Consider the following 15783-nt stretch of genomic DNA (forward strand, 5'->3'; position numbering starts at 1 on the left):
AATTATTCCCTTTCACAGTAGCTGTGCAGGCTGCTGGGCTATTTGCAACCAGTGTTTTAGAACTCAGGGCCAGGAATGCCACTGACAGTTTTATTGTGCGCCAAAGTAACCCAGCCCTGTGACCAGACAGCATATATCAAAGGCTAATATAGCTCAATAATTTTTTTCAAGATTGTTTTGCAGAGATGTAGCTACAAGTACGATACATCCTCACTACCAGTGTACCTGGTATGGCACTAATTCCATCCCAGTTCAGATTTTGTAACCTATTATCTGTATTCACTCTTTTATTATACAGTTTGCTAAGAGGTGCATCTGCATCTTTCTAAGAATTTTATCCTGTAGGCATTGGAACTTGGAAGTAGAAATTAACCATAATGTTTTCAAATGCAGGCATGTTAAACGGACTCAAGAGTTTAAAAGTAGTATTGTAAGCAAGCTTCTTATTCTATATGTTTCTTATTTATGCCAGAATTAACACTTTAAATCGCTCTACCTAAACTTAAAATATTGAAAAATACTTCCTTGCCATTGTTTGTTCTGTGGACTTGGTACCATGAAAACGAGGTCGTTTCACTTTCACTTTGAGGAGTTCTCACTTTTGCAGTGTTTGGGCTATGAATACCTCATCGCAGTGCTAGCTCCACCTTCTCCACAGGGAAGTGCCTGTAAGAACGCAGATCTGTTTACTGTGAATTTTCGTCTGCTCCCAGCTTCGCCCTTTCTTGGCATTACTGTTCTTAATTCTCTTCCATTATTCCCTGTCAGTTCTTCGACTGGTTTGGTTTTTTTAAATTAATTTCTGGGATATTTTTACTGAAGTCAAGTACAGCAACACAGAGTGTGGCTCATACATTCTTCCCTCTTCATTTTATGTATTTGAAGTTACAATATCTCTGTGTGCTTTTTGGATTAAGCTTTGTGTTCACATAAATCAATTTCTAGCTAGGTTTGCAAGTGCTAGATGCTTTTCAGTTCCCTCTGTCAACCTAATAAAGTCAGTGGAAGGATAAAAGAAAGTCCTCTTACTCTATGGTGGTTATTTAGACATTAACACTTCTTTTCCATCAGTCTCGGTAGAGTTATTGACGCCCCAAAGTTTGGAACAGAGCTGAGCATGCCCTCAGTGTGTGGAAACGTATGTTATGTCCCTTCTGTGCCTCGTCCTGCATTGCTTGGGAAAACGACTGTGCTTTCTTTTAGGATGTTTCATGAGATAGCACTTGGAATTACGTGTGTATGTTCAGGATAAGAACTACAGTGACACACTAAGTCCGGAAGCGACCACCTGGCCAGCGGTAACAATGCACTACGAAAGGTCACCCCGTCCCCACGCACGGCCACGGCAGCCCTGGCCAGGGTGACGGGCTGTGCCACCGCAGGCCGGCGGAGGCTGGACGCACAGAAGCCCCTGAAGTTGGGATTAGCTCCCGCAGCGCGGACAGCACACACTCCCGGCCCCGCCGCTGCGGGCGGGGCGGGCCGGGCCTCACACCCCGCGCGTACGCGTTCGTTCAGGCCCCGCACTGGAGACTCCCCTGAGGGAAGGTCGGTGCCTGCCACTGCCCGGTGCCACCCGCCTGGGGCGAGGGCTTGGGCCAGGCGACTGCCCCGCGGGGCTGGCGGGGCGGCCGCCGGCCTTGCGAGCGGGCTCTGCCTTCCTCGGGGTCGGCCTCAATGTCAGGGCGACGGTGCTTGGCCTCCCCCACCCCGTTGCTAGGGCGGTTGCTGCGGCGCCATGTTGGGGGAGGCGGCGACCCGGAAGTGCTGCTCGGGGCGGGGTTTCCCTTCCTGTGCGGCGGGGCCGGACCCGGCCGGGTTAGGAGGCAGGAAATGGCGGCGGTGCTGCAGCAGCAGCTGCCGGGCCCTCCCGCTCCGCAGTGCCGGGCCCAGGCCGCCTAGAGCCGCCGCGCCAGCGCCGGGCCCGGGCCGCAGCCACGCCGGGCCGGACTCCGAGCACTTTACATACATGAGGTAGCGGGCGGGGCCGGGAAGGGTGGGCGCCGCCGAGCCGAGGCGCCAGCGGGGGCCCGGCCGCCGCGGGCGGGGGAGGGGCCGGGCGGCGGGGGAGCCCCTCCGCGCCTCGGGGCGGCCCTGCCGCGGCGGGGGGAGCCGCGGCCGGGGCTGGCGGCGCCTCCGGCCGAGGGGGAGGGGGGCGCGGGCTGCGGCGCGGCGGCGGGCGGGCTCGCCGCGGGAGCGGTGCCCGCCCGGGCGGGAGCCGGCGGGACGGCGGGAGAGGCTCGCCCCCGAAGGGGCCGCGGCGTTTGCCCAAAAGCAGTGTTTTCCCTGCGGAGCTGAGCTTTGACCTCCTGTGCTCGTTGTTTGCTCCTGCGGAGCTGGGAGCCCTTTGCAGCTGCCGGTCTTTACAGGCTGATGGGGCAAGGAGGGCTTTCTCGCTGCTGTATTTTAAACAAATTCTCAAGCTGAAGTGATGCGGCAGAACTGTTTTCCTTAAAATACTTGGAACGATTAAGTAGAGGTTGTGTAGTAGCGAAGGATAGCTGGTGCTGGTTATGCTCCGCTTGTCTCACTGTCCCTGGGTAAACATATCATTTGATTACTTGGCAATCTGTGGTCTCCCCGTTTCCTCCTGACAAATCAACATATGGAGCTCAGTGTGTATCTTAACCCTGCTCCAGTTTTATTTTTTGCTTTGTGCTGCATTACTGTTGACATGGAAACCAACACCACTTTCTGTTCCAGAGAATTGGAAGCTAAAGCTACCAAAGAAGTCGAAAGAAAACTAAGCAGGTAAGATACTCATTTAAATTCACTCCTACAGTTCAGAACAAGAGTTGGCCTTGGGCTAGAAATCATTGTGGGCTTTATCTGGAGCTTTAATCTCATGTTAATTGTAAGGATAAAAAAACCCCTGAATTTGAAAACGTCCTCTATTGCATAGAGAAATCGCTGCAATTTTAGTTAATTCTATAGACTAAGCAGCTTTTTAGCATGGTTTCTTTGACATGATAACAATATCGGGTTCTATAATAGAATTTCTTTAATAGGGTACGTTTTTTAAGAGAAAAATAACTTACTTTTCTCTCCTAACTTGTAGTGCTGAACAATAACTAAAAAATGAATGAAGCGTTTGTTTGGTTTTTTTCCTATACAGTTCAGCCAAATATTGTTGGGAGGCAAGAAATAGTTGGTTTTGGCAAGAAACTTGCTTTGAACTCAAGTAAACTATATATTGCCATATAATTGTTAGGTTTTTGCCTCTTTTTCCATGAAGAGTTAAAGGCGGTGAATTTCCCATTAGCATGTAGTTTTTATTTGAGAACTTTGTAGAATGGGCAGTTCCTTTTTTACATCACTTAACTCTTAATTCTTTACTGTTGAGCTATGTTGAATTAAGAATTCTGTGCCAGTAATATACATTACTTTTGTATTTAAGAAGTTATTTCTTCTGCACGTTTATTTTTAGTACGGTGACTTTCTTGCAAATATCTGCCTTTTTCTGTTGTTTACATTCTTTGTTTTTGACTTTTGTCCTACTTTCGTGTTCTTTTTCAATTAGACCTTAAAGGGACTTTTGTTAGCAAACTTTTAAGGGGACTTCTACTAGGGCCATTTGAAATATGCTGAAACCCTGAATATAACTGATAGAATATTAGGTTTTGGTGCCTTGCTTTTTTTCTTATTTACCGTGCCTAATCAGTCTCCAACTTCCAGATTGATTTATGATTACCCTGTGAAAACTAATTGGCTTTCCACTGCTGTCAGTATATGTCTTCCTTTTTTTGGTAATATGCTTAAGCACGAATAATTTTTCCTATTTTGTTGCTGAAATATATGGACTCTTTAAGATACATTTAGCATATTGCTTTTAAATACAATGTTAAGGTCCTTGTTAAATGGACTTTACTCGAAGAGGATGATTTCAAATTGCAACTCTTTAAGTAATCTGTTCACAAAAGGTACCAAAATGCTGTGTTTAAAGAAAAAAAAAAATTTAAATCATTGGCATTCTGTGGAAAGCACTCAGTGCATACTTGATGCCAGAAGCGATTTCAGAACTGTATTATTTAGATGGACAGAGTGCTAAGTTCAAAACAATATTCTGGTGCAAGTCTTGGTAAGTCAGTAGATCTTCACATTTTTATGACGCTAAGAGAGATCTCTTGTCCCGCTGACAGGCGTGGCAGATAGTGACGGGAAGCGAAAGTAAACTGTAGAACTGCCTAAACTGGGTGCTCTGTGGGGGTTGGGGACAGAACAAGGTTCACTGAGTAAATTCTGACATGGAATGGGTCTCCATGTTTTCTGACACAGAGGCATATGTTTTATTCATTTAAAAGATTCAGAACTGTTTTTAAGTTAACATTAATATACCAGTTGTTTTCAGAAACCTGTATTCTAACTGGTTTACGTTTAGCGAGGGAGTTTTCATCATGTGAGCACATAACCTGATAAAACTGGCATGCCTACTCTGGATAGGCCTGATTAATTGTTTTACCGTTGTAGAACTCAACAGATAGCCCTCATTCTTTCTCTAATGTCATTATTTAATATCTTATTAAATTTACAGTGACCTAGTCAATTTGTAAAAGAGCAAATATCTTTTCTTGAGAAAGGTAAATAGACCTATGCTACAGTTTTTCTTAATCTGAAATGGCATAGTGTATATATAGGCTGTAAACTCCATGGGATGTTGGCATTGCTTCATACGTGTTCTGAAGTCACCTTTTGAATTCATGCTTATAAATTAATGGGTAGCAAATATTCTTTTTTATCTTACTAGGAATATTGGCCTAGACTGTGGGTTTGTGATAGGATAAGTATTATAGCTTTTACTACAGCTTGCTTATCCAGTTGGAGTGATTACTGTTTTAAACTCAGGATTAGCAATTTGGCTTGTTTGGCCTTTTGGAAAAGAATCTTTATTTGGTCTGCATTCTCTTTAAAATGCATACAGGCTTAGTCCTATGCAAATATTCCTGGTCTCAAAAATAAGCATAGTGCATGATTTGTGACAGTAATTCAAATAAATCTATTGCACACTGTATTGTTGCATAATCTTACAAGTTAAGTGTCACCTGTTCAGTCTACCGCTGAGCAAGAGCTGTCCATTATTAACTGGAGAAATGTAAGAGTTAAATTTGGTTAAAATCGGGAGCAGTAAAAATCACCATTTAGTTCTTCTGTTTTAAGAAATAACTTTTTAATTCTGTTTGGTAAACAGGGCTTTCCTGCCTCATTTATGTGGAACTGAGAGAAGGTAAATATCTGAAATATGTTTACAATTTTTTTTTTCCAAACACAGGAGTTTGACTCTTACTTCACAAGCATGCAAATTATAGGGAAGATTCACACACTGCTTTCATTCACCTGTGTTTCTGTTCCGGAGTTTCCATCTGCATTGTTTGCAGACTGTCCATGTTCTGGGAGAGCAAACTTTTTACTTAAAATCATGTATACCTCTAGATTTCATCCATGTATTCTACTAAGTTAGCACTCCACTTTTTTTTTTGTTGCTTTTTACTCTTCCGTGTTAGAATAACCACCATATTTCCATGAGGCTTTCCTTATTTGCTGTAAAAAAAAAAAAAAATGAGATGGCCTAATGATAGGGGCATAGAGAAACAGTGAGTAGTGTAGTAATTTCTGTTGATATTTAAGCACTTGATTTTCTGTTGGGTTTTTGGGAAGACTTCTGCTGTCAAATGGGAAGAGTTTATTGCAAAGAGACAGCATTCTGTTCATACTTCTCAAGACCTTTAGAGGTACTTAGGCAAAATTATGCATTCCCTTCTCTACACGCACTTTTTCAGGTCATGCATAATTGTCAGGTTGTCCCCATAAGGTAACTTGCATTTACCTTCTCTTTTTCTAGTCTTACAGCAAACCCATTGTGCAGTATACTTCCTGACTCTGCGTTAATAAAACTGAAGCAGTCTAGAGTATGGGCAGTCTTCTACTTAAGATGCTGGACTTTGCAGTCGTTTGGGTTTGTGCATCTGTTACAGATATCCTATAGGACCAGTGTGATTATGGAGAAGCAGTTTAATCTATCTGCTTCGGTTCCCCATTTGTTAAATGAAGATAGGGATTGTTTATTGCTGCTACTGAAGTCTTGTGTAGTTAGGTGATAAACTTGGGGAAAAAGATTTGTCTTCTGTATGCTTGCGTAGCAGTGAACATCTCGGATGAAACTTCAGGGCAGAACTGTAACACAAACATTATTCCAGAGCTATGGTGTATTTATAGTGCTTGTAGTTTGGAACATAGTTCTGTTGAGCCAGCTTCTGTATTAGGAAAATGGGAAAGATGAGTGTATTCCAAGTAATTGGTAGTGGTAGTCATGGTAGTTGGAATTCTATCACTTCACTTTTAGGGTGATAATTTAAAGGCTGAGGTATTTAAAAGCAAAAAAGTCAGTAGCTGACACACATCTACTAATTAATTATTCATTGAAGTAATTGTTTCAATTTTTAGCTTGGCAGCACGTCTTCTATACATTAATAACTGTAAAGAATTAACACACACGCACACATACGCACACACGCGCGACATCTGTAAATAAGTGTTTTTGTTTTCTTATCGGTGCCTGAGGCTTTCTTTGTTCCTGTGTAATATGCTGAATGGTTTTAGTTGCCAGAGTGCTTCCATTTAAGGCACTGGTGGGTTTTGTGGAGGTTGTTTTTGTTAACTTCAAAGTACTGGTTTCTAGTCCATAAACTTGAAGAGTGCTGTTTTTGTTGTAGTACGCTATTTGGTGGGAAGAATTGATAGAGGAATTGGAGGATCCATTTTTAATCAAAATACACGTTTTGTAATTGATTCTTGCATAATGATTGTTTAGTAGAAAAGCTAGCTATTGTTTTTTTGTAGAAACTGAGACGTAATTTTTATTGGCGGTTGTATGTAATTGCATAATTTCAAAAAATTTAAAGATTAGGGAACTTGTAGGTCAGAATACAGAAAAATTATCAGAACTTAAAGTCTCAGCAATATGTTTGAAAGTCTGTGTAGAATATCAGACATAGGTTGAATTTGTAGTGCGTGCATGTATATATGTTTACTGTCTTTGCAGAATTGTAAAAGATCTTTCAATTCCAGATACTTAAATGTAGTTATCTGGCAGTGCTCCACCTGTAGCATTGCAAGTTAATATATAACTAGAAGAAAAGCAAATGGTGGAAAGGATTTATTTATTTATTTCCCCCAAAATTTATTTTATATTTTTGTCACTGGAAATTTTAGAGTGTATAATCGTTTCTAATTCTTACTTTTATGTTTACTCTGTGTAGTAAATGGGTAAAAGATAGAAATCCATAAATAATTAATGCAGAAGTTGATGGTTGGGGATTCCGTAGCAGGCATGCTATCAGTGTCTCCTGCATCCTGCTGTCAATAAATAGGCTGAATGATGTGCGTTCTTTTGAGAAACGGACTGATACATACCTTCTTACCTTCAGTTGGTAACACAGGGCCACTAAGAGGTTGGCTAGTTGTTTAACTGGTCTCCTTTGTCCAGCGGCAAAGTGCTTCCCCTGTGTGACCCCCTGCCCGCTGTTGGCTAGGACCAGGGCAGTGCTTGGTCACTCGATGTGTTCAGCATGGAGGGCCATCGCAATGACACAAGAACCCCAGTGCAGTCTGCAGCATTTGAAGTGCTGCAGAGGACACCGAACGTGCAATACCTTTGGGAGAATCCCTTCACAGCCTCAAGGCTTCTAAAAACATTTGTTGGCGATGGTAGCAGTGCCTTTAAAAATGTGCTAGCACCATCTTGTGGGGCAGTGTGACTTTAATGTGGTTTGAAAGTGTTTTTTGAAGGTGTCTGCTTGACTAGCCAACACTGTACGTGAGCATCTGTAATAGTGCTGGCATCTTAGCAGCGTTTGTGGAGAGGCATTTCTAACTGTTAGTGCTGGCTTGAAAAATCAGGAAACCCAACGATTGCGATTCTGTTGCATAGGTAGTTCAGTTTTGGTGAATGCGAGGTAACTGGCATTAATGGTGAATGGCGACCTGTTTTATTTTGGTGTTGAAATTTGCTGTGTGCGAGTACTATACACTTTCACTCAGAGATAAATACTGAGTTCAAATCATAATAATGCAGTGCTGTGTCTCAGATCTTAAGTTGTGTCAGAATTCTTCTCGTAATCATAATTTCCTCAGTGAGGTGACTAGAATTGTAATTTTATTGTGGTATAACATGTTTCCCTTTTGTATATTATAACAGCAAAGATAGTATGCTGCAGTAGCAGTAATTACTGCATCCTCAGTGTGTCCTCCAGGGAAAATATGGGTATACTTGATTCTCCTCTTCTGTAACATAAAAGTAGAGGTTAAATATGTCTATTTCAGCCCAGATATTTTTACAATGCCAAGCTGGAGCTTTTGAAATTAAAGATTAATAGAACTTTTTTCAAGAATTAAAGTAATAAGTAAAATATGATTTGATGTAAATATTACCTGAAATGTTTACATTTTGAGCCTTACAGCTTTTTTCGAGTTCGCAAGCCAAATAACTAATCGAGCCATACAAAAATAAGATTAGCACTGTCAAAACTTAAGACAAAGAATTAGTAACGAATGCTGACTGTAGAAGTAAGAATGGAGCTGCTCTTCGTTTAATGGCATGTATTGTGATAGTAATGAGTGAAAGACTTCGTATCAAAAATCATCCAGAATCGTAAGGTGCTTTCTGTCTTGCCAAAGTGATACCTGTCCTAGAAGATTAAAAAGTACTTTTTTTTTTTTTAAAAATGGCTTAATTGAGTAAAGCGTTTTGGTAGGGTTTTTTTTTCCCCCTTATACAAACAAGAATTGTGCTGAGTGAGGTACACAAAATTGGGGAAAAAATTATTTTGATATAAATAATGGTAAATATTTATCTGACAGTCTATTTAAAATTATGCAGATAATAGCAGCTTCTACTTGTATGTTCTCAGAGCCATCAAATGTGCAGTCTCTCCTGAGATCAAGATCCATTTTCATTTGGTCTCACTTGAAAATAAAGCACTGTTCAAGTTAAGCTATTTAAACTGAAGGCCTTTGCTCCAGTCTCAAATGTGAATTTTGTATGGCATGGGTATTTTATTTTCAGTTGATCTAAACTGAAAAATAAGGTTTGCATTTCTGCTAAGACCATTTAACCTTGAGCAAGCTAATCCAATTATACAGGAGGAAAAGGAAATTCCTTGTACACGGGTTTTAGTGAAAGTTGGATGGCTGACAGGGGATATAATAGAAGTCTGTTTATATATTCATGTTACAAATCAGAATTCTCAGTCATTGCTTTTCGTTTGGCCAGCTGATGGACCAAATGTGCTGTTACAAGCATTTTGCTGTATGAGGTCAATGGAGTAAATCTATCCAGATGTAGGGAAAAGCCCAGCAAAAGAACTTGTTCATTTTCTGGCTTTGTCTCGTTACGATGGACTGGGTTCCTGCGGTGCTTCTTGTTAGGTGCTGTAAAGTAACATGAAGCTGCTGATAGCTTGTACACAAAGGATAATATGAAGCGTTGAGTACTTAGCAGGAATAGGTAGCTATTAAAGTCTAAGATGATAAATGGAAAATATTACGTAACTCTTCTGTTTCTTAAGGAGTAGCATTAAAAATGTAGCTTGTTTGATACATGTTCTAATGGGTGTTGGAATCTGATGCATAAATACTATAATTTGCTGTCTGTTGAGAGGGTCGTGTATTAATGTCTTAGAATAAAGGAAACTTGCGCTTTCAGCTGTCAGAGATGGAAATTCAGGAATTCTGCTTCAGATTGTGATGACAATAGGCAAATCTCAATTTGTATTTCAGGTTTGTGTTTATGTAAGAGGGTCGTGGTAATAGGACTACCTTCCTTGAAAGATTCAGTTCTCAATGAAGAACATGGACAGTAAGGGCTTTACTGTTGTTGTTATTTAATTGTACAATGGGTTAGTTTTGCTTTCCAGTCACTGAGATTTAACATTATAACGGTAGTCTAATACTCTTTTAAAAATGTGTAATGCACTATACGTGGGTAACTTTTTTTCAGGGGTCACCTAGGGTCCTGATACTAATCATAGGGGTTTTTTTATGTGTTCTAAGCTGGCTTTGTAATCTAAAAGCTGTTGTTCTTAAATACATGAAAATAGAATGATCACAGTGTCATAATTTAGGAGTTTTATTGTTCCTGTGTGGAAACAGGAAAATGATTCTGTGGTAGAATATTCCAGAGGTATTGGTATGTTAGTTGTTAGCATCTGTATTTTAAAAATAAAATGTAATCTTGTTGATTTAGTTGTAGCAGGATCGATGAGTTACTTTTTTTTTCTGTGAAAATACTATTTTGCATTCTGCTTGCTCCTTAAAGTGCTATAGCTTGCTTCTAAAAGCAGAATGATTTTTCAGTTAATGTAGTTTTTGCATGTGACACACTGAAACTTGTTATACAAAACAAAGCCCTAGTGGCTTTCTTAACTCTTAGAATTCTCCTCAGGTTATTAGAAATCCTGTAAATAACCTTTTGTTCCAGTAGACAATCCTTGGTAACGTACCATCCTGCAGTGTTCATACACTTACTGCATCAGAGGTGTTTAACCTGTGCCCATAGACCTTGTTCGGCTTGCTAGAACAATTAATTCAGGTGGCAGTGGAGAGGGAGCTGGACTGTCTCCCCGGGGCCCCACAGCCTACCAGGGGCAAGTTTCAGACTGGTTGACTGCGTCCGACAGCAACAGCCTGTTCCCCAGGTGTCATCTCTTGCTAAGGGCTTGCAGCTCATGCCGTCTCACGTTAAGCCGTGCACACCCAGTGCTGGGTAGACCTGGGGACACAGGACCCCAGGAAGTATAGCCACCAGCATAGGCTGCTGCTTCGTAACGGTTTCTCTGGATCACACCTTGCTCCCTCCTCGGATCTAAGCAGCCTTTGGGAAAGAGGATGTCATGGGAAGGTGACAGGAATTCCCCTTGCACAGCCTGCTTGTGGTGGTGCTTTTTCCTCGGGTGATCCTGGGACAAGGTGGGCAGAGAACTGCTCATAGAACATGTGTGTTGAACTCGTGCTTCTGGGAGGTGTCAGCCCAGCAGCGCTTGTGCAGGTAGTTGTGCATTATGCACCCGGGCAACGAGGTTGTGAGAGGATCAGGGCTGTGGACACGACTTCTCCTGGCCATGGGAGGAAGATACTGTACTTGGCCTTTTCTGTTGGATTAGATGTCTCATTCTCGATGGCACTTCAGGAAATACTATCTTCCTGAATAGCGAATCACTGACTCTTCTTTGTATGGAAGTCAACTGTAAATGAATTGTGTATTCTATAAAAAATGAACTGTGATCTATAGAAGCTATTTTTTCTAGACTGATTGCAGACCTACATGCTGCTTGTATTGTTTACCGATTAAAAATTGGACTATTCCAAATTAACTCAAGCGGAGGATCAGTGTTACCAACTTCAGTTTGGTTACAAACGCTCAGGATGCCAGACAGTGACGGACAAAACTGACTTACGTATCACCTTTATAGGGCACAAATGTCACTGTGGATTAATCATTACCTCAAATTTGCGAATTTGTTTTGGGATCGAAGGGTTTGCTTGAAATGAAACTGGCCAATTGTAACTGTTTTCTGTAGTTACGTGTCTAACCTCCTAGTTGTCCGTGAAATAATTCTTGATACCTAATTGCAAATGCAAGATTACTTTTTGCAGCAGGGCAATCCTCAGTGAATCTTGCAGCCAGATGATAAAACTATGATAAAATGCAAAATAGCCATGTTGCGTTTCATAGTTTGTGATTTGTCTTGCAGTGCAACTGAAATAGAGGGTTATCAGAAATAACATTTTTAGATTTTTTTTTTTTTGCATATCTTAACACATCAGAAGCAATTCTTTTAAAAAAGAAATAACTAATGCTTGCTCTCTGTTATTAGAAAATCTTAAAAGACAGAATTTGGTCTGTGGAAACTTTTTAGGTGTGTCTGTAGTATGTTACTGTATGTGTAGGGTGGAAAGAATGCTGGTATTGTTTGGCTGCTCATTGTCAAAGCATGCTGCAGCTCTACCGCTGGTAAATACCTGCAGTGTCAGACTGCTTTTGTTAACACATGCAGCGTAAGTTGATCGGTAATTGTAACAGTCACCCTAAAAGTGGTAGAGGAGAAAAGGGACGCTGTATATACAATAAATCAGTGTTATTCCAACAGAAGAGAGCACTTGGAAAAGAAACAAGTAGAGGATGAAATCAGATTTGCAGCGAGAACAAAGATCTTGGCAAGTAGGGATGAAAACTGATTTCTGTTTGTATTAGTTGCTGTACAGATTCATGTAGCCGTGCTCCAAAGGTTTTCTGTTTACAGAGAGAAATCAGAAAAGATATTTGTAATTAAGTAAAAAAATACTTGTTAATTTTGTGAATATAAAACTTTCCTCCCTCCAGATAAATTGATTTTTACCATCTACATAAAATGTAGCTGTTGTCTGGCAGTATTAATAGTAATAAAAATAGATTTGAGAAAAATGCTTGAGTTACCCAAAATGCAGTCACATGATTTTTTTTGTCTTGTGTGCTAACGTTAATAGTCTCAGAAGTTTCTGTGCCCTATAAATATTTAAAGTATCGCAGGCTTTTTTCTTCCACAATGAATGTCACGTGAAAGTACTACCATATCTCTTTTTGTTTGAAACTAATATTAATAATAGCCAAGTGGCCACAAGCTTTGAAATTTAAATATAAGTATCGTTATTACGGCATTGTCCCTACTGGGAGGAGAATCTTTCAACATCTTGTTGAAGAATCTCACAATGGGACAGAAGACCAGTTTTAAAGTTTAGAGGTGGAACTCAAATGGGCAGCAATAACGTGGTACTCGCCTCTTCCAAAAGAATAGCAGTATTACACAGAATGCAAAATAGAACAAGCTGCTGGCTACTATAAAGACCTGATGAGCTGCTGTTTAGTATTACTTACATTGGCACCACCTACAGTGAGAGGCAGGTGCCATAAGATTGCTGTTTTGCCTAATTAAAAAGTGAGGAAGTTATATGAATTTGCCACAGTGGAACTGGGCAACTGGGAACTGGAAGTCACATGTGGATTTCAAAAAAAACCAAAACACCCCCAAAACTGATGCCTGCACTCATTTTGAAAGGGACTTAAGCTGTGTTAAGAGTAGAATTAACTGATTCTATATCTAAATAAGTAATGAAAGTTTTAATACTTGTGGAGTATCTTGTGTTTTACTATATTCAATTGGCATTGCTTCTGACAGATACATATATAATTATCTTATTTGAAACTGGAGGTTTGTAGTTGTAGGTAGTTTGGGGTTAAAAATGAGCCCAGTGTTTCTAGGCAGAAGTAAACCACTTATTGACTGCCCCTTATTGACGTTGTTAGTTCATTTTCCCCTCAAAGTTTTGTATAACAAGGTTGTCTTTTGTTTGATAATGTGAGTATGTGCAACCATCTGTCATCGAATGAGAGTAACTTTTTTTAAAGGAGATTTTAATACATTCAAAGTAATTGTGTAATAAAATCTCTTCTCCTGTTCTGCCTTGCTTAGTATGTGAAAAGCATGGCAAAGATCAGAACAGTGCTTTTTATGTTCAAAGCTGAATTTTGGAGATAGACATCAGACAAGATCACTTGTCACAAACAGGGGTGTAAATTCCCTTCCATCAGTTGTTTCTCAGCTTTTTCTTTTGCAACAGTAAATAACCTACGTGACTCATGAGTTTTACTGTCCAGAGTTCTCCACAGCAGCTTTGATGAGAACCTCTTGTTACTTTAGCTGCAGCTGATCAGATAGAAAGCTTTGGGAGAACACCAGTTACATATGAAACAATAATTTAAAATAGAGGACTTACACTAATCTCTGAAGGTCGTCTTCCTTTACTTACTCAACACATGTGGAGTTTGTTCCAACATTGCATTCAAAGTATCATAGAAATTAGGACTTGTCTGAAGGATGTGGTTTGCCCAGCAAGAGGGTATATGTGCAGTCGAGCTAGTGTTAAGATTTGGGACGTCAGAGGGATGTGTGTTGTAACCTAGATCCATGCTTCAGAAAGAGATCTGGAAAAACATTTTCAACCTATTTCTTTTAATCTTGTCCACCTGACAATATGGTCAGGGCTTGTGGGCCAAAAGCTTCTGAGCTTTTGAACTTAGAAACATTCCTGACCCTGAAATGGCAGAGTCGTCTTGCAAGTAAGCTTTCTAGTACACAAAAATACTTTATTCTCTGAATCTCAAACTTTGAAGTAACTGAATATTAGTAGCCTCCCTCTCCCCCTGTCTTACAGTGTTCTAACAAAAGCAAACTGCTGCCACTACTTTTTTTTTTATTCAGCTTTATTGTTGCTTTCTAAACGTCAGAATCCTTCTTTCTGTGAGCAATTGTTTTTATTCTTGTATATGAAACAACTAACTGATCTGCAATTGCACATTCCATGTTGTCACGAGCTTTTTGTACCATTAGCCCAAATGCTTTTTTGTCTGCCTGTTACCACAGTCTTTTCTGTCAGTTGTGTTTGTGTGGAGTTCGTTCTCATTCTTGTTTTTCCAAGCACAGCCTTAAAGAAAAGTTTATTTTTGTTATCATTAAATTTGTATCAGATATTAGTTCCTACTGACTCTGATAGCTTGCAAGTGTGCTTGCACGTCTTCAGTTTTTTCTGCTTTTTATACTCTCAGTGTTCTCCCTTTTGTCTTGTCTTTGCTGAAGTCTGTTTTTAAAAGAGAATGTAGTGTAATCTGGAAAGTGGTGTTGCTGCTAAGCCTTCTGTTTTAGCATGTAAAACTTTGTATTAAGTGAATTTAAATTAACACACTTTATTTTCATGTTTGCCAAGTTACAATTCTGTCACTCATTTAATGTGCTCTAAAATTGCTCTGCTATTGAAAGCTCTGGTCTGACCATGCTCTTCAGGTCATTTCTGCTAGTTCATGTGTCCTTTATGTCATACAGATATACAGCCAGTTGAATTAGCTCACTGCTCAGGCAGGAAAATGTGTATATATTGTTTGTTTCTTGGCAGAGGTAGTGTTTAAGATCAGTGAGCTGGTGCAAATTCCTGCATGGCTGTCCAGGAACCGGTGTTGGTGCAAAAGGGTGTGCGTGGCTGGGAAGGAACTCATTGCTTTGGCCTATGCTGAGTGTAGTCAAACTCCATGCTCGGTCAGAGCTGATTGCATGTGACAGTCATACAAAATCACAATAGCTGGTAGAGATTAAATAACATCTGAATTTGCGCTAGCTTTTGAATCAAATTAATGTCTAAGCCTTCATCGTAAGTTTTGGAAAAAAGAGAATCTTCCACGTAGCATCTGCTCTTAAAGTTCTGTCACTTGTGATTTGCAGTGAAAGTACATAGTCCCTATAGAAATATTATCCAATTAGAAGTAAAATTCCCCAGGGCCTTTTGGGTCACTGTGAAATAATTGTTCTAAAATGAATCTAAGTGTGTACAGATTGTATTTTGGGAGAGTTAATTACAAACTGTGTGGTTCAGGGATTTAGTGCAAGAAGAGGAAGAACAGTTGATGGAAGAAAGGAAAAAGAGAAAAGACGACAAGAAGAAGAAGGAAGCTGCTCAAAAAAAGGTATGTTGAACATTAAAAAAATAAAAACCCGTGCGTGTGGGTTACTTAAGTTTCATTGCTAGTAAATACTGATTTAGCTGTTATTCAGAAGTGTTTTCTTTTTAATTTAATGTTTTAAGCTTTAAATATACTGTCAGTTACTTAGTGGTAACTGACATATTGAACATCTTAATTGGCTTTGTGTACAGTTTCTTCAGAGATTAAATATTCTTCTGAGGTGACCATTCTTTTTCCTGATTGTC

General features: G+C 40.1%; 1 protein-coding gene across 10 annotated transcripts in view; it reads left to right on the forward strand.

Moving 5' to 3' along the window:
- The window catches only part of TNRC6A (trinucleotide repeat containing adaptor 6A), a 97029-nt gene that overhangs the window by 41206 nt on the left and 40040 nt on the right, over positions 1 to 15783 (forward strand). For 7 of the 10 annotated variants that reach the window (XM_075165600.1, XM_075165601.1, XM_075165604.1 and 4 more), the window contains exons 1-4: positions 1724 to 1974; positions 2704 to 2751; positions 5186 to 5221; positions 15451 to 15541. In XM_075165600.1, coding sequence (XP_075021701.1) covers positions 1739 to 1974; positions 2704 to 2751; positions 5186 to 5221; positions 15451 to 15541 — 411 coding nt within the window. In that variant the 5' untranslated portion in view covers positions 1724 to 1738. Of the gene's footprint in view, positions 1 to 1723; positions 1975 to 2703; positions 2752 to 5185; positions 5222 to 15450; positions 15542 to 15783 lie in introns of those variants that run through there. The other 3 variants (XM_075165608.1, XM_075165602.1, XM_075165609.1) reach the window with 3 other exon arrangements.

This window comes from Calonectris borealis, chromosome 16 (genome assembly GCF_964195595.1).
Source record: "Calonectris borealis chromosome 16, bCalBor7.hap1.2, whole genome shotgun sequence".
Classification (NCBI taxonomy): domain Eukaryota; kingdom Metazoa; phylum Chordata; class Aves; order Procellariiformes; family Procellariidae; genus Calonectris; species Calonectris borealis.